This window comes from Acipenser ruthenus, chromosome 14, assembly GCF_902713425.1.
Source record: "Acipenser ruthenus chromosome 14, fAciRut3.2 maternal haplotype, whole genome shotgun sequence".
NCBI lineage: Eukaryota > Metazoa > Chordata > Actinopteri > Acipenseriformes > Acipenseridae > Acipenser > Acipenser ruthenus.
In genome coordinates this window covers 6897223-6915689 of record NC_081202.1, presented here as the reverse complement: position 1 = coordinate 6915689, position 18467 = coordinate 6897223, and the positions used below count along the sequence as shown (strand labels likewise).

The 18467-nt window shown below is 36.7% G+C and overlaps 1 protein-coding gene across 2 annotated transcripts in view; it reads left to right on the top strand.

The window, feature by feature from the left end:
- Nucleotides 1-1987: 1987 nt before the first annotated feature.
- LOC117419603 (dual specificity tyrosine-phosphorylation-regulated kinase 4-like) overlaps nt 1988-18467 on the top strand; it is a 40381-nt gene continuing 23901 nt past the window's right edge. Inside the window, exons 1-2 of one of the 2 annotated variants that reach the window (XM_034032502.3) lie at nt 1988-2123; nt 4833-4935. In XM_034032502.3, the coding sequence (XP_033888393.3) occupies nt 2089-2123; nt 4833-4935 (138 nt within the window). In that variant the 5' untranslated portion in view covers nt 1988-2088. The remainder of the gene's footprint in view (nt 2124-4832; nt 4936-18467) is intronic. The other variant, XM_034032504.3, reaches the window with a different exon arrangement.

The following is an 18467-nucleotide window of genomic DNA, read 5'->3' as shown; positions in this document are numbered from 1 at the left end:
TATTACTGGCGCGGTGGTTAGCACTGCTGCCTCACAGCTCAAGGGTCCTGGGTTTGATTCCGTGTGGAATTATGTTCTTCTCGTGTTCGCGTGGGTTTTCTCCGGGTACGCCGGTTTCCTCCCACAGTCTAGATATGCTGGCTAGGTGGATTGGTCTTTCTAAATTGACCCTTAGATGCCCTGTGATAGACTGGCGTCCCATCCAGGGTGTAGTCCTACCTTGTGCCCTGTGTGTGCCGGGTTAGGTTGCGGCTCACCGCGACCCTCTAGGAATAGGCGGTTGCAATTAATGGATGGATGGATGATTATTATTGGTTCTTTTCAATAGCATATCTGCCTGTTATAAAATTAATGTTGGATAACAGTACAGTATCCCCCCCCCCCCCCCCCCCCCCCCCCCCCCCCGATTTAACTTACATCACGAACTTGTTCCTAGATTTAACCAAAAAAAGATTCGCAGATTTAGCTTAATACATAAATGTTAACAAAAACATATTTTGTTTTGAAATATGTACTTTCAGATATAATCTATAAATATTGAAAAGGCGTATCACAAATTCAACATTTAAAGCCAATACGACAATTAAATCTGGAGGGGAAAAAATGTTTTACACCTGGCGAGTCAGCATTTAACTGACACGTTAAATCTGTGAATCTAACAAATAAATCTGTAAAAAAAATACGTGGAACTTAAATCTTTATTTTACAATTGGCATCAACATTTAGCTAGCAGATAAATCCGAAATTCATTATCTTTCAGCATTTTCAAGTTAGTTCAATCTTTGTAGTTTGCAATTAAAAAAATTAATCTGGAAAAATAAATCTGTTTTTTGCAAAATCCTTTTTTTTTTTGTTTTGCCTAGGTAAATCTGAAGCTAACTTGCAAACTACAATGATTGAACTAACTTTACAATGCTGAAAGATCATGTATTTTGGATGTATCTAGCTGCTAGCTGTGTTGATGGCAGTTGTAAAATAAAGATGTAAGTTCCATGTAGTTTTTCAGATTTATATGCTAGATTCACAGACACAACGTGTTAGCTAAATGTTGACTTGCCAAGTGTAAAAAAGAAAGATTTACAGACTGAAGCATTTTTTCCCCCCATATTTAATATTCATATTGACTTTAAATGTTGAATTTGTGATACGCCTTTTCAACATTTATAGATTATATCTGAAAGCACACATTTCAAAACTTTTTAAATATGTTTTTGTTAACATTTATGTATTAATCTAAATCTGGAAGAAAATGTATTTTTTTATTTTATTTTATTTTTTTATTTTTTATCTAGGAAAAATTAAGTGATTTAAGTTGAATCTGAAAAAAACCCAAAACAAAACAAAACCAAAGAAAAACCCAACAAAAAACACCTGGTAAATATGTGTTTTTATTTACATTTGGCACCACATAATTAAGAAGAACGTTTTGTTGCCAATTTATTCTACCACCACACAACAAATTCACTTCCTGTGCAGCAGACAGGACCCCACCTGATCATTCGCCTTTGCTGCACATGGACCTCGACGGTACTGTATGCTGGGTCCTCAAAACCTATGTATAGTGTGTACGGTGGTGATACATTATTTTTATATTACCCGAGTCCATTAAAATAAAGAAGGGTAATCTAACAATATGATATTTGATACCGTCACTTCTTGTGGGGTAAGACACATATCGCTTATTGCCCCTTTTAAGAGCGGTTTCTGGTACCTCTTCTGAATAAACGTTCCATCAGATTTCATCTGTTTGACCACCTTGAGAAATGATATTCTTTACTTCTAGAATAAATCGCACAAGCCCCACTTGCAGCCTGCTGCTAGCAACAAGGGGAATCCAAACGTATCTGACATCACAATCGCGATTGTTTCACGAATAGTCTGGAGTGCCGTTTCCCTGGTTACTGACAAACGTCGCTCGTACTGTGGGAGGTGAAACAGGGCATGCCCCAGAGGAGGAGCATCAGCAGCGATCGCGCCACAGATTCTAAGCTTCTGCCAGCGAGGCAGGGACAAGTGCCGAAGAGCAACGCTACTTGATAGACAGCGAGGCATGGAGAGGATCGAAACATCAGTCACTAATCGTTCACAATGATGAACCAACCGGTTAATACACTTGACAGGAAGTAAGTGATTTAGCATTCACTTTAAAATGTGTTTATTTAGTTGCAGTAATATATAACAATTACGTTTTAAAATAAAATGACTGTAGTCTAGTAGTGGACAAGTGTGCTGTGTTTTCTAATAATTCCTTGTTGTACTGGAATGCACTAGAGGTGTCCCTGACACAATATAATAAATATACAGGAGGTGCTGATTAAACAAAACTAAAAGAAGAAATAACTTTGCAGTGCTGGTAGTTTAGTACAGTAGCACTCCACACACTCTGTCATTTACAATCCTCCTAATATACAGTAATAGTATGCTGTACACCTCTTTTTCCAAATTAATTATAATGCATCCATTAGTTTATTTTAGCTGTAATTTAAATGTATGGTATTTATATATGGATCTCTACCACTATCCTGAGTCTCACCTGTTTAAAATATTTGTATATAGCAATTATGTAAGCATGTCTGAAAGGAATACATACATACATACATACATACATACATACATACATACTTGTTTTAAATTTGAAAAAGGAGCACTGCTGTGTACCAAAAGGAGCAAAATCTAAAAGAAAAAAGGCAATGTAGGTACACAAAATGTAAATAATTGATAAAAGAAATATATACCGTTTTTTAGGACGTTTCATACATACAGTACTTTCACTACTTACCCACATAAATAAAATGTTTTCCTGCTTTTACTGCATAACCACTGGTGTGATGCTACAAACTACTGCTGATAAATAACATACTACTTTGTTTCAAGCTGTTTGACAACCACAAGTAGGTATTTTGCACTTAATACAGTAAGTCTCTGACCTTGACTCTTTCTCAGTACAGTATTGCTGTAGCACTAGTTGTAGCATTTGTTGAGGGACATTCAGCAATGTACAGTTGTGAAGAATATACATTTTTTAGTTGTCTTTCAGCTACTTTTTAGGACATATTTAAAAGGAAAAAAAGAAAAAACTTTTCTCGCTATGTTAAAAAAAGATATGATCTCTACTGTACTGTATGTACTGTTTGTCTCTGATTCTTCTTTTGCGTCCTGTCCTTTGACAGAGCTTGAAGGATTACTGTATAACCCCCCACTGCTGCAAGTGGTGGTAAAGCATAGGGGAGGGAAGCTATTTTTACTTCAGTAGGGTTTGCTTTCTGATAAAGCATTGAATAGAATTGTGGCACACTCCAGCTTTACATATTGAAAATGAAACATTTTGTTTGACAGTCCTGTTTGTTTACATTCCCCAGAATAGTTTTAGGTGTAGGGTCATAAACTTTCATCAACTGGCTTACCACCCCTGTTAAAGATGATGGGTCATGACCCTTTACTGCCTGCAACAGTGGGAGGCCATGAAGTAAATCAGAAATTACGAAGGGGTTATCTGTAGGCCTGTATCATGGTCTTGGTATTGATGTGGCATTAAGAATGTGTTGTTTATTAACTAGTCAATAAAAACACTCCTTTATAAATAAAAAAATGTATCTGTAAAGGGAAGCCGTTACGTGTCTATATTTTAATTTCATTTTAACAGTAGATTTAGTTTTTTGAACTGGTTGTTGCTGTGACTGCAGTTTTAGATATAATGTGAGAAGCAGCTCTACATTCTGTGAAATCTGCAGTTTTCAGCAGCACCTGTTGTACATGCTGTCATAGAAACTACCCAGCATATACAAAAGCTGGCTTTCTGTGTGCCCGCATGGAGGTTCAGGCTATATAGCAAGACTAGCATACAAATTAATCAGTGTCTATGAAGTACAATCAAGTGAGGAAAAGTATTGGTGCTAGGCCTTCGTTTTTCTTTTGATAATTATAAAGAAAGTAGCCACTTCAGTATGCCTGTCTTACATTGCCTTGATCGCAATGCCGAGAGCTGCTTTCAAATTGAGTTTGAATTGCAAACAAAATCAAATGTGGAGCTGACTGAAATCAAAGTGGCTGAAAGCTAAGTGGCAATTTCATCTTACTGTCTTATCAAGTACTGTTAAGCACAGGGCTGCCTTTCTGTTTTCATTATGCATTCCTTACCATAATGAGTACTGTATGGCATTCATTTTCAACAGTAGAACTACCTTTATTTTCTTGTTATTTATTTATTTATTTATTTATTTAGTTAGTTAGTTATTTTGTCACACAGAACTTTTCTGTAGATTTTTTATGTATAATAGATATCCAATATGCATCATCACATGCACTGTGCAATTGTTCCATGATACAGTATGGTACTTCAATGGTGTGTGTATTGATACCATCTGTTGTGACATTCTTCCACTGGCTCATCCAATTGTAGCTGTACTTGTGCCACCTTGTACAGAACCATTACATTACCCACCAAGCAACATGGAATATTCATGTTTTGACCATTTCAAATAATACAGTAATAACATTATTTACTCTTCACCCTATGATACCAACGTCACACTTCCAGCCTTAGTGTTTGGAGAGCTTCTGATCTTCTGCTGCAAATTAGGCACAAAGGGAGATCTCTGGCTGCTTCTGGAGAATGAATCAAGTGTGGTCATTGTCCCTCATCAGTACTGCTCGGTCTATGCATACACCAATAGAGTGTGATGCATGTACCCACCATAATTCATGAGTTAACATTGTTGCTTGAAGCTTTTATTAACTCAGCTTGCAATAAATTCATATGTATTCCGGATTTAATATGAAATGACACAGCAAAACAATAAAAAATTAAAATATTTTTTCTTCTGTTCTTGCAGAAAAGTCATTAAAGCAAAGCTTGAGAAGCTAAGAAAGGACAAAACTACCGTCCTTCCGGCCCTTGTAAAAACAGGAAGACCCCAACCTCTCACAGTTGCACAGGTGGGTCAAGCACTTTGTTTTTGAGCTACATATCTATTATGAAAGGCAGAGCTGTTCAGCAGCTGTACTGGGACCCTGTACATAGACACATACTGATTATGCCAGATTCATGAAAATCTATGTACCAGCTCATGTAATAAAAAACTGTATGATTAAACTGTACATTGCTGAAACAGTGCCCGCTATTTAGTAATTACTAACAGAATGTGCAGTACTAAAAAGTGTAACAGCAGAACAAATAAATAATATGATGAAGTTGCTTAGTTTAAATGTTTAGTAAATGGCTACACATTATAAACTATACAGAGGAGCGTACATGTTTAAATCACAACCTTTGTGTTAACGTTCAATAATCCATAGAACAAGGAAAAACCCATGTTCTATATTTTTTGTTCGAATCTACTCCAAAGCCTGGAGTATTTCTTCCTCACCTGCATCTACTTTAGTTCAGATCTGTCCATTATTCTGAGATCCAAGGTATGGCTCTTTTAACTGGCAGTATCCATGCAAAGCTGTTAAGGGGTTCGGTTCTATATTTTTGTATCTTGGATTGACATAAATACAGTTGAACCTCACAGTTACAAATGCATCAGTAGTGGAGATTGTTCATCAATCTGAAATGGCTCTGAAAATTGCATTATTTCCATTGATTGAATGTATGTGTACTGTATTCATAAAAGGACTACAAGTTTAATCTGAGGAATAATGATAAGAAAAAAAGCACAAAAAAGCCTGGGGGGCCATATGTCTAACTGGTAAAATTCCCTGCGTCTGAGCTTCATGTTATTCACAATAACCAGGAGCCTTGTTTGTGGTTTCAAGTGTGTTTGGTTATCCGGTGAATTCAAAGTGCGGTGTTTATAATCGAATGGTTCTATAAGAAAAAAAAACAAGAAAAAAAACATTGTAATGTTAGTGATTCAGTATGAATGGGTACAAACTGGTAGACACTAGACAGAGAGAGTACCATAAAAAAGATGGAGAAATGAAATACCTGCAGATGAACATGAAGGAGAGGCCTGTGAGAAGCAGAGTACTGAAATGCTTCCCTCTGTCTGTCCGTGGGTGGAGTGTGGAGTGAGTGACAGAGGCCATTGTCACGCAGATATACTGAGGCATATACAAGGACTGTGGGAAACCTCCAGACTTTTTGTAAAATGATTATTCAGTCCTAGCCTCATATATTTCGGATTGCATTTGACTATAATCTTTCACTTACTGTGCACTTTTACTACATGATTATGAGGACCCTGTGTATGTGCCTGCACTGTTTTCTGGTTGCACTGGTTTGTTTAGAAATGTTTAAATGTTAAAATATATATATTTTAAAAGTTGAAATAAATTATTATTATACGAGTAAAAGAGGTAACAAATGTTGCTAATTAAGGGTAGGAAAGGCAGATTGATTGTAAAACCTAAATTACTAATGCGCAGTCTAAGAAACAAAGAAAAAAAAGTTCAGAAAAGTACATCACTGTTTCTTTACAAAAGCCACTGTAGATCAAAGACACAAATGTGGTTGCTGTTGTTTGTCTCTTTCCTGTGGATTTATTTGTGATTAAACAAACTTTTTCTACCATTTCATTAACTTTTTTTTTTTTTTGCCACATTCCTCGGCATGTCCTTGGCATTTTGGCTTACTCTGGGTGTGAGTAAAAGAAAACGAGTCAGATTTCTCTGCAGTGGAATGGGCATTGGTAAAAGAATAATGGAAAAGTACTGGAATGTCCGCATTCCTTTTTAAATAAATCCTACCGGCAGGTTATTGCTGTTAATTTAAATTTAACCTTGGCTTGTAATTCCACCAACCCTTATTCATTTGTGTTAAAAAAGTGTCCTTCATTTAAGTTAAATATCTCAGTTTAAGGGGCATGCAATATGAAAATTAAATGTTATTTAAGAGTAAAAAGACAATATCAAACAGGTATAGTAATTACAGTATGTGCAGTTATTGCATATTTTGCCATCTTACAGAATTAAATAAGTCATGCCTTCTCATTACAGCACGTTGGTGGGAAATTACTTTCTTACTGACAAGAGACCTAATGTTTCCTTTGAAGCCTAATTTGTAGTTATTTATTTCCATATTTCTACACTTTCCCTGCTCACATTTTCTTGAGAACGATTCATTTTAAGGGATGGTGGCTAATGCACGCAAAAGCTCTGGCCTCTGGATTTTGAAGACTATATTTTCAAAACTGCTCACGGATAGTATAAAATCTTGTATGAAGTTACTGTACTATAGATCCTGGTGACCTGCTTTTACTGTACTGTAATCAGGTTAGCTTTAATTATAGTATATCTTGGGAACCACTTGTCTGGTAAAACTTAGAAAAAATAAAAATCTTTGTTATTCCTGAGTACAGTCTTTATGTGTGTAATTTGTAATGAGTTAATACTGTACTTCCTGTGTAGGGTGTCTCTTCTTGCATAAGAGACATTATTTCACACAGCCAATACCAGCCCAAACTTCTCAAGATTACAAACATCTCTTATGTAAAAGAGACACTCTACACACAATGTACACGTGATTATGAGAAGAAGATTACACTATTTGAATAAAAATGTAGCTTAGTCTCTATGGCATAGCCAGCTAATTAATCTATTCATTTTGAAGTGTTTGCAGTTTGGGATCTCATACCTTGAAAAAAAAAGAGCTTTGTATCAATGGATTCTTCTCCTTGGTAAATAAATAAACAAACCAAGAATTCAGAAGTCTCACTCTCCCTTTTAAATTTTTTTTTGTAAAAGTAATTATTGATTGATGATTGAAGACCAGCTCTGTCACGTATTGTTACAGGGATCCTCCTGTTTGGTATCCTTTTTTAATATACTGTAAAAAAAAAAAAAAAAAAAAAGACACAAAGAAAGGGTGAAACAAGCCCGGTAAGTCAACTCGACAGACCGTACTCCGCGCACATGACAAAATTCTGGCCACCGATTGGCTGTAACACCCACAACTTCGGACTGCCTGCTTCACACTAGCAGATCATTGTCGAACCCAGGGCTGGATACAGCTGTTGCATTGTAACATTTTATCTAGGACAATGCAAGATTTAGTGTCTTATGATGGAAACGGCTAATGTTGGAAGACTCAAACTCATAATCAACACTATTAAGGCCATCTAGAGTTTTTGAAGTTGTCTTGTAAGCAAGTGGCTCAGTGTATAAAAGTAGTAGGATTTATGGATCCTGTCACTGTTACAGTCACAGAATGTCAGAAATTTCAAACTTGTTTTTCTTGTGGGACTTATCAAGAACTTCAGTTCCAGTTATTATGAATTCTTCAGTACAAAAAGTTCAAAAGTTTGTTTGATAACATATGCAATAAAAGGTCCACTGGTGCCCCATCCTGTGATATTTTGTATTAGTTGTGACTGAGTGGCTTTGACTACAAAATACCTATTTAGAAAAAAAAACAGTAGCTCATATTGATTTGGAGGCTTCAACAAGTGTACATCAATGGGAGCCTAGTAGGGTTCTTCAGATCCACAACAGTTTCTCTGTGAGGTGAAAATAAATGCTGCAGTTTTTTTTCACAGCTCTGAGAATGTTCTCCTTATATTCAAGTGCAGTTGTTATGGGAACGGGCAGGCATGAAACACTGATTTCCTTTCACGCTATTATAACATGAGGTGCTGCAGCTATTCTGAAGAGGGCTTGGGGAACCACACCGTTTTTTAAACAAACGGGTTGCTCAAAATAATTGTAACGCCTGGCTTCTGCTGCACACACTTGACGGTTTCATTGGTAATTTGATATGTATTCTGTAATATGTAAATGCTGCATCTCCCTGTTGGAAGTCAGTTTCAAACCGTGATGGACCAGGCTGCAGATCTGACAGACTTTGATAGAGCGGCTTGGTTGGCAGAAATGTAAATCAAGGATATGTTCCTAACGAATGATCAGGATAGTTTCTTTTTTTTTTTTAAATAGAGTTATTTCATTTACATGTCTAAATGTAATTAAAATGAAAATGTTTCCAGTGTTTTATTTTTTAACAGTATAATATAGAAATGTAATAACTTCAATGACAAAGTTGTTCAAGTTTATTTTATATTTTTATAAATCAGTGTTTAATATTTATACACAACAGTGTAATATAACATAATAGAACCTGATGACACCTGATTTTCATCTTTGTGTACAGTGTGTTAAAATAATTCATGTTAAAAACATGATTTATTTTAACCTAAAGACAGTAAAACAAAAGGGCAACATGTAATTCAGCATGCTGTATACAGTTTAGAGTTATACAAGTCCTGTCATTTATCAGCAGTGATACAGTAACCTATATCCCTTGGAAATGTTTACCACAATATATTTGCACAGTGTACCATGCTTTTATAATCACGTGTATTGGAATCTGCTGCCTTTACCATTATGATTGAACCTGACTTGCAAGAAGGATGTGCAGCATTCCCATATTACAGAATACTTGCCTGTGCTTTATCATGCTTTCACTAGGCTTTGCTATGCCTTTACCACTGTTTACAGCACTTTTATGAGCCAATCACAATTAGTTTTTGTCTAGAAAACTTCCTTGTGTGGCTTTGTAACCTCTGAATTAAAGCTAAGCAATTAATTTATACATGACATTTGCTGGGTTTGCCAGTTGTATCAGTAACACCAGGCTTTGCTTTGTGCTTTGTGGACAGACTTTTCATGCATGAGAGGCTTCATGGTACAGTGGATAGACTTCCTGGTGTCAGTTACTTATATCTGTAGGATTGCTTGTTACTTTTTCAAATTGTATTTATTTATTTATTTATTTATTTATTTATTTATTTATTCATTTATTTATTTATGTATTTATTTCTTTTTATTGAGTTGTTTTTATTGTGTATGTGATTTAAATCTTATTGTCTTTTTGTTTGAACAAGTAACATTTACAATTTGATATTGTAGCATCATACAGGTAATATCTATGCTCTAAAATTATGCTGTTGATATGGAATATTTTATAATGTTTCTTGTTTGTTTATACATTCTACAGCTTGGTTCCAAACGTGTTAATATTCATGAGGCTTTTTCTTACCAGAAGCCATAATAGTAATACAGTATTTCATGTTAGATTTCGAAATTTTGTGTAGGTTTTTTGTTTAGTATATTCAACTTTATGAAGCAAAATTAGTTAATTCTATAGGGTGATGCAAAACCTTTGGTATAGCTATAGTAAACAACAATATCTAAATACCACTCTAACCAAGATTAAATTTATAACTACAGTTTATAACCACAAAAAACAAACAAACAAAAAAAACACTGCATTCTAATTAGGCTCCTAAACTGCTGTCATTAAAATTAGCCTTCTTTGACCCACGTTTCTCAATCTATTGATCCTCTCTGTTGTTACAATACGAAGCGGATGGAAAAGACACCGGTGAGTAATTATATTAATTTGATGGATGGCATGGCTGATTAAGGCTGATGGAATGTTACTGCTTCATTCTACAAGGTTGCCCTCGAACAACAAGCTGCTAATTGACTGCTTAACCATGAGGCCATAGAACACCAAGTGCATGATGCCCGGTAATGTGCATGTGTAACAGGGTCAGCGTTCTGTCACTGGTTTCTCAGGCTCATGCGTATGTGTGCAGGAGAGAGCTGCCGATTTCGCACTGTCAGCTGTGTTTTGTCAGAGCGTATTGTGGTAAGCAAGCTTAAAAATAAAAAGTCTGTTTCCAACGACTGATCAGCATGACTTGGAAATAAAGGGGTCACAGTACAGTATGTGAGACTTACAGTGGCACCAAAATGATTCAACTAGATACGGTACACTAACTTTTAATTGCCAGTTTTTTTTCTATCGTAAAATACAGTGTATTGTAGTTTCCTCACTCTAGCTGTGTTACTACCTCTTGCCTTGCAATATTTTGAAACTTTCATTTATACTGTACTTTGACAGATCAATTGACACTAAATAGTGTAATTAACTCAATGATTGTTCTTTCTTTTCACCATCTTCATTTAAGTGAAAAAAGAGAGAATTTAAATCAAATTAGAAAGTCCAGATTATTCAGCAACAATCACCTGAAAGAGGAAGGATCTCTGTGACATAACAAGGGGAATGATTGTGGGTGCTTGTGCAAGCGTTACATCACTCAATGCAATGGCTTGGCCAATGTGTCCATCAAGTCTGTCTCCTGGGTGTTCTTGAAATGGCGATAAGGAACACTGCAGACACACTGGTTGAGACACAGCTAATTGATGTTGATCACTGTGTGTTTATCCGGGATCGGAGCTCCGCCAGTAAGAAGCCAAAACGCAGACCACCGTGTGTGTAACGGGGGTCGGGGTTTATATCCTTACTACCTGGAGCAGGGATTTATTTAGGGATTTGAAATCCCAGCACATATAGGGAGTCCCAGCACATATAGGAGTATGTGGGACCTCCGTGTCTTTCCCTGTCTGTCAGCACATAACCCACAACCTCCTATCACACCGTCATACAGTGCAGCTCCACAACCTCCTATCACACCCTCATACAATGCAGCTCCACAACCTCCTATCACACCCTCATACAATGCAGCTCCACAACCTCCTATCACCCCCTCCTACAGTGCAGCTCCACAACCTCCTATCACACCCTCATACAATGCAGCTCCACAACCTCCTATCACACCCTCATACAGTGCAGCTCCACAGCCTCCTATCACACCCTCATACAATGCAGCTCCACAACCTCCTATCACACCCTCATACAGTGCTTCTCCACAACCTCCTGTACAGATCTGGTAACTTAAGGTTTTCCAGCACTGTCACTTGATGCATTCATTGGACAGCATACAATGAAAGTATTTCTAAATCATAGCAATAGGAACTAAAGGATTTTGAAATGTCAATCTGCACTTTTGAGTGACAGACAATTTGATTCAAGCTTTGTTTTCCATTAGTAGGATGGTTTGCTCCCTGCCAGCTAAGGTACAGTACAGATGGCTAATGCTTTTTGGACAATGTTACAGCTACATTGAAGTGTATGACAGCAGGAGGGTATTGCATGCTTTGCCCCAACAAAGACTATTTTTCTATCTTGCTTTCCATCATGAAAATGGTTCAGAATGTTACTTCAATTATAATTAGCACTGCCCAGTTGAAGCAATTTGATCATTGACAATCTGCTTTTTTTTCAAATCAATTTCATGATGAAGGGAGCACGGTTAATCTTCAATCTTCATCAGGTACCCTGGAGTATTTTGTACCTCAGGAGAGTTTTTTTTCCGTACATGCATTTTCTTTAACTTCTTTAACTTGGTAGTCCATATATTTTAGATACAGTATTACCAGACTGTCCTACATTAATTTTTTTCTAGTCAAAATGTTCTTCTGTACATGTCTATAATTATTTGTTAATCATATTACACTCTTGTTGTGGAAACATCTAAATCATTCTGTGATAGAGTTTACTTTTGGTTGCGCTGTGCTAATCATTTACATTTTTCTCTTGGATGAAATAATCCCCAGTTGGTTGACGTTGAGACATTGTAGTTTCATAGTGCTATAAATGCTTTTTACAATCTAATAAATGTGCGTTTTTGTTATTCACTTTAAAATAACAGTACATAAGTATTCTCTCCACGTCGACATGTGACACTCTTAATTGTCTTTGCCACAGTGAATTGAATTCGAGTGAGCAATCCAAACATGGAAATGTGTGTCACCCTGATGAGTTAATTGCCCATTCGATGGAGGAACACTGTGGGCACACTTGTTGAGACACAGCTAATTGATTTGATGACCCTGCAGGGGCTGATATTCATTGCTAGGCCATGGTCATGCACAGGTGAAGGCAGGGTGAGATAATGCATCTAGGCTTACAAGGCAGAGCACTTCTTGTCACATCAAGCTGTCTGGATGGTGGAAAGGAGGCAGACACTATTGTTGTTACTTGAATTGCTGATAGACTGTCAATCTCTGAGGCCTGCTGTTGATCTAAAATAATGGAAAGACTGTCAATATAGATAACCTAGAATAGAGATGGATTGACAAGTTTTCCTATATACTGTAAAGTGACATACATTACTAAAGTCTCCAGAGCTTAAATTAATGCTATATAGCACAGAACACTAAGGTCTGTATTCATGAAACGTAGCGCTGAAAATGTACTGGTTCTGTGTTACAAAGGGAGAATAGGTCGATGCAATGGTATGATCCATTGTTAGAATGGCACATTAAGAATTTGACATAACAGTGGCACCAGTGGTACCACATTGCCATATCAGTACCAATATGCATCTACATACACACTAAACCTGTCATTGTACTTACTGTATTTAGATCTGCCACCCTCTAGATCAATTGAATAGACCTCAGAGTCTGTTTTAGAATCTTTATTTTTTAGAATGGTAAAGTAATTAGGTAAAACACTTGTATTATTATCACAATCAATTTTTTTTGTGTGTGTGTTTGCCCAATCAAAAGCTGCACTCCTTTTAAATTTTCCAAATATTCCAGTATCTGTCTTTAGTTTATACAGTATGTGTCTTTAAAGTATGTGCAGTGTTTGGTGAACTGCATTTTATAGTACTGGCTTTAATCTTAGAAGGCCAGCTGAGAGTAGCAGGACCCAGCCTTCGTAGGGAAAGTTGCTTTCATAGACAAATGCATTTCAGGGGTGTTCCAAGGGAGCGCAACCCGAATCCTGTGTACAGATTATATTCTACAGGGATAATTAATTAGGCAAGAAGCAAAGGTTGTTTAAATAGGATTATGTGATCAAAAATCATGTTCTGTTTGAACGAGAAAGTGGTTGAATCTGGTTAGATTTACTGCTGCACAGCCAAATAAATCCATTCACAAATGTTTAGACTAGAAGTCTTTTTCAATGTTTTCAATGTTCAGCTGAGTTTGAATTCATGTACTTCTATCACTGGGTGAACTCTACTCAGGCCCCATGTGGTGAAGCATCTCTTAATTGTTCCATAAAACCTGCAGAGGTGAGAATGGTGCTAGATAAAAAAGAATGTCTCATTAGATAAAATATCAAGTTTATGATCTTATTATTAAAATCCAAGAAACAACTTCTTATAACTGAGTCATGTTAATGGTCCCTAGGTTAGCTCTGTTTGCTCTCCCCTGCATTAGACCCATTAAAATATGATACAGTGTATATGAAAAACTCCTGTAGTTTAATATTGACTAGTTCTGTAAAACATTCTAGTTGCAGTGATCGTTGTGTGCTAGACAATTGACAGCGGTGACAGTTGCACTTAACAAATGATGAGTAAATGTGCTTCTAGTTGGCTTTTAGAGATCATCTGCCTGCAGGATGATGACTGCTCTGCTTAACTAGTTAATGATAAAAACCTAAGGATAACCACATACTGTACAAAGCAAGTATTGTGGGTGCATCAATGCAATGGGCAGCAATATTCAAAAAGGCATATTTAGAAGCAGCACTTTCTCAATGCTTTCTCAAAGGGAGAATTCATTAACTTGGCACACTTAAGTGTTGTTTCTGAATATGGCCGTAAGAGTATTATTACACACATTCAGTTTGGTTAGGAGAGGATTGTCCGTAACATTTGTGTACAACATCTTTGTACAGTATGTATCTGATAAATGCATTATAATTCAGCCCTTCAGATCACTTTTCTGTAAGAAGCTACATTTTGGTGTTAAATTATTTTGTTTTGATATATAAATGTGAACCAATAACACCTGCTATGCTAATTGGATTGAGCTGAGGTCTTAAAATAGATTATTTTGCAGAGCTTGTCTTTCTGCTACACCAATCAGCATCTCCCTTATGACAGGAACATTTTCTAATTAGCATACCGAAAGGAATGAAACATTGGTTACAGACTCAGCTTTACATGTTCACAGTCTTTTTGAAATTATTTTTCTCTTTCTTTTTTGCTCTGAGACAAACTTAGTCCTCACCTGGATATTCAGTCTGGGTCTCTCTCAAACAAAGACTGCAGGTTGTGGAAACTTTGCTGAATTGCATGGTGCTTTTGTGATATGAACTTATGGCAAGGCTGAGCATCAAGCTGGGAAAATGTAGGTGAAAGGTATAAGACGTTAGTGAACTAGCTTGTGGTACTTAAACAAGTTTGTGGAAATGTCTATAGCTAACTACAGACACACCAGCTTATCCAATCCAGAAGTCTTTGTGAGTCTCAGGTTCTTCCCGTAGGCTGTTGGCTTCAACTTCGCGTTGTTGTTTTTTGTATCGTTGCCATCTTTGTACCTGTCTGTCTGCACAGTTAATGGATACATGTCATGGATGTTTCCTAGGTTATGCACCTGTAAGATCTGTTGTATTTGATTGGGTGCAACTCAATCAGCGGGTTGAACACCGCTCTCAAATTCAAATGCACAGGGTGGCAGTATAGCCTCATGTTGAGTACAGGCTACAATCCAGTCTGCAACCATATGTTACATAAAGGTCAAAGGTTGCAAAGTTTGTGTACTGCAAATCCAATTCATAAATGTCTTCACCTAACTCCATCAGAGAGAGAGTGGGAATGACTGATGAAGCTCCAACTCTAACTGGTTTGATCTCTGAGCAGAGCTACAGTAATGAAAAAGAACTATATTAATTAAATATATATTTAAAAAAGCCTGCAGTGCTTTGAGAGACAGATTCCCCCCACTCCCCTCCCCCAATCTGCGATTCTGATCTCTGAGCATTGCTGATGGAAACAAATGGAATTGCTTTTCAACTGAAGTTCAGGGGGTCGATGTGCTGCATTTTGAATTTTTCTTTAGAATAATGTTATTTGGTTTGTTCTGATCTATGATGTTGTATGAGATTTTTAAAGTGATACTGTAAAAGCTGCAATGGTATCATGTTGTATAGAGGTAGGCTGGTCAGTGCAGAGAGTCTTTTTATCTTTTTTTTCAGTGACTGCATCAAGAGACATTAAAGACCTCACAAGTCCCCTCATCTCTCCAGCGGTGAGGGCAAAAATAGAACATACAGTAACATCTCATGGCTCCCTGCTGTATAAAACATTAATACTGTGTGGAAAGCATAACTGCATCAGGCACATTATTATTATTATTATTATTATTATTATTATTATTATTATTATTATTATTATTATTATTATTGTGTGGCTCATGAGCTTTCTGTGAGTATTTGATTGTAACTATCACAATAGAAGATGGAGTTGCAGAGTCAGTATTTATTGAAAGAACTGAGGACGTTCTGAAGAATGCCTTGGTTACAATACCTGTCCCTTGTTTACAGAGCTGTGAAGTCACAGCTCACCTCAAAGAGAAGCACAGCAGCTTACCTTATCTCCCAAAGGATACACAGGGTTCCCAAGGCTCGGGTTGATTAGGTCTTCCCTTGCAAAGCTGCGGACGCACGTCAGTAAACTGCCTGCTGTGCCGTTTGAGCTTTCCAGCGCTCTTTACACAAAGAAAAGGAATCTACCAAGGAAGAAGCAGTATTATTTGGTATCAGGGAAGTCATCCATTACGGCTGTCAAAACTCCCCACGTCATTACAGTAAGTGCAAAAAGAACAAAAAGAAAGAGGGACGTTCATCAAACTAGGCGTTTCTGTGTGGTGGTTTCTGGACTGGTTTGTGTGTAGAGTCTGCAGCATGGACCAGCAGCGTGATGTGGGGACAGGGGACCTCGCCATTCTGCTGTGGTTTCTGCTTCCTGAACAGCTGCTGGAGGCACCTTAGGAGAAACCCAAGAGTACAACCTGAGGTAATGCACTAAACATCAGCAACAGAGAGAATGGCTCGTACAGTACGAGGGAGAGGGTCATTAATTAGAAAGTAAAAGGAGAAGGAAATGAACTATAGACAGCTAAAAGAAAGGGACCATTTTAAAAGTTAGACTATGTAAATTGACATGGATGTTTTACATACTTGACTTGTTTGTTTTATTATTTAACACGTTTCCTCCTTCGACCATACTTTTACTGCTTTACCATGCCTCCCCACGTTTACTTTATTTACACTTAACTGTGCTATAACTAGACTAGTCCAGTTATCCCTCTTTTCATATACTGCAAAAATATACCCTCCGCTTCTCCCAAAGGAATATATAGTGTAACTTGTTTGCAGTTGGACATCAAAAGAACCGTCTGAATCAGTCTACTCCTGTTTACTGTGGTTTACCTTGATAAAGCCATAGCAAATGGAAAGTAAAACAAAAAATGGGTCATTATTGGTTGATTCAGAGAATGTCTGTTACTGTATGCAATGGTGAAATCCATGAGTAAAACCAAAATAAATGTAGGGTTTACTGCTTGACATGGTCGAAAGAGGTACAAGAAGACAAAAACAAGTGTTACATAGGAGATGTTACTTGATTGGATCCTAAACAGTTCAGTTTTATCAATTCAATTTAGAAATTGTGACATATAAATGTAAGGTGCAACAAGAAGTAGAGAGCTAAAAGCTTAAAAAATGTAAAAATCCCTTTAAAAAAAATCTATATATAATTGTAATTTGGCACAGTAGTTGTGCAGTTTATCATGCACAACACATGCTTATAATATGAATTTACCATGATTTACCATACTTGTGTGCTTTAATATAGTATACCACAGGACTTTTATAGAAGGTGATTTATTACATTTCATAAAAGTGAAATTAAATGTGTACGATACTCAAAAAACACAACCCAACTGCATCTTTAATTACTCTGGCAATATCTTATGTAAAGACTGTTTAAATTACTGCATAGCAACTTTTTTTTTATCATAATGGTAATTAACAAATAATCTATGATTCATAAGAACTGTAGTTGCATATTTTTATCTTTTGTTTCAGGGTTTATGGCTTGTATAAAATACTATGCTGTTAATTGGATCAGGGCTCATTTATGTGTTTCTTGTTTCATTAGAGACATAAAGAGGGAACTGTTATAGCTGGGTATCAAATCATTGTTAATATAAAAAACACATACATTTCCCAGCTCAGTGTAACCCTGTAAAAACGTGGAAGTTTACCATGGTAACTTTGCAAGGCAATTTTTCAGCTTTCTTATACTTTTCCTATAGTTATATTATGCATTTATCATAGTTTACCATGGTTTGCCATGTTTTTTTTAATATGATTTTCCATAACTCTGGGCTTACCTACAGTATGCTTTAACATATTTTCAGTACACTTTGTTACACTTTGCTATGTTTTTACTATAGTACATTTTTATTAGGGTTGTTTACCTTCCCCTAAGTTAGTTTAGGCTATAGGGGCATAAGCTTCTTGTCGTTTGTAAATTAAAAGGACATGCTTTTGCTACTTATTGTACTAGCTAGATTAAGAGCCCATTTGAAAGTAAACTTCTCAAAAGTGTACAGTATATGTTCAACACACTGGTAGATACTGCAAAATGATCTGTTGATCTTGGGCAGGCGTTGTGACTCTTGGTCTCCCAGTTCATGGTCTGTCATTGACAGAGTGTGTCTGGTTATACCGTCTCGCCAGGTTTGAAATTGCTGGCTGTGAGCGCCCAAGATGGCGAGCCACAGTACGCTGCCCTAGTCCAGCCTCCAACATGCTGATTGCACGAAGGTGCTACTCTCTTGACAGACGTGGCATTTTTTTTTTTCTGTGATTT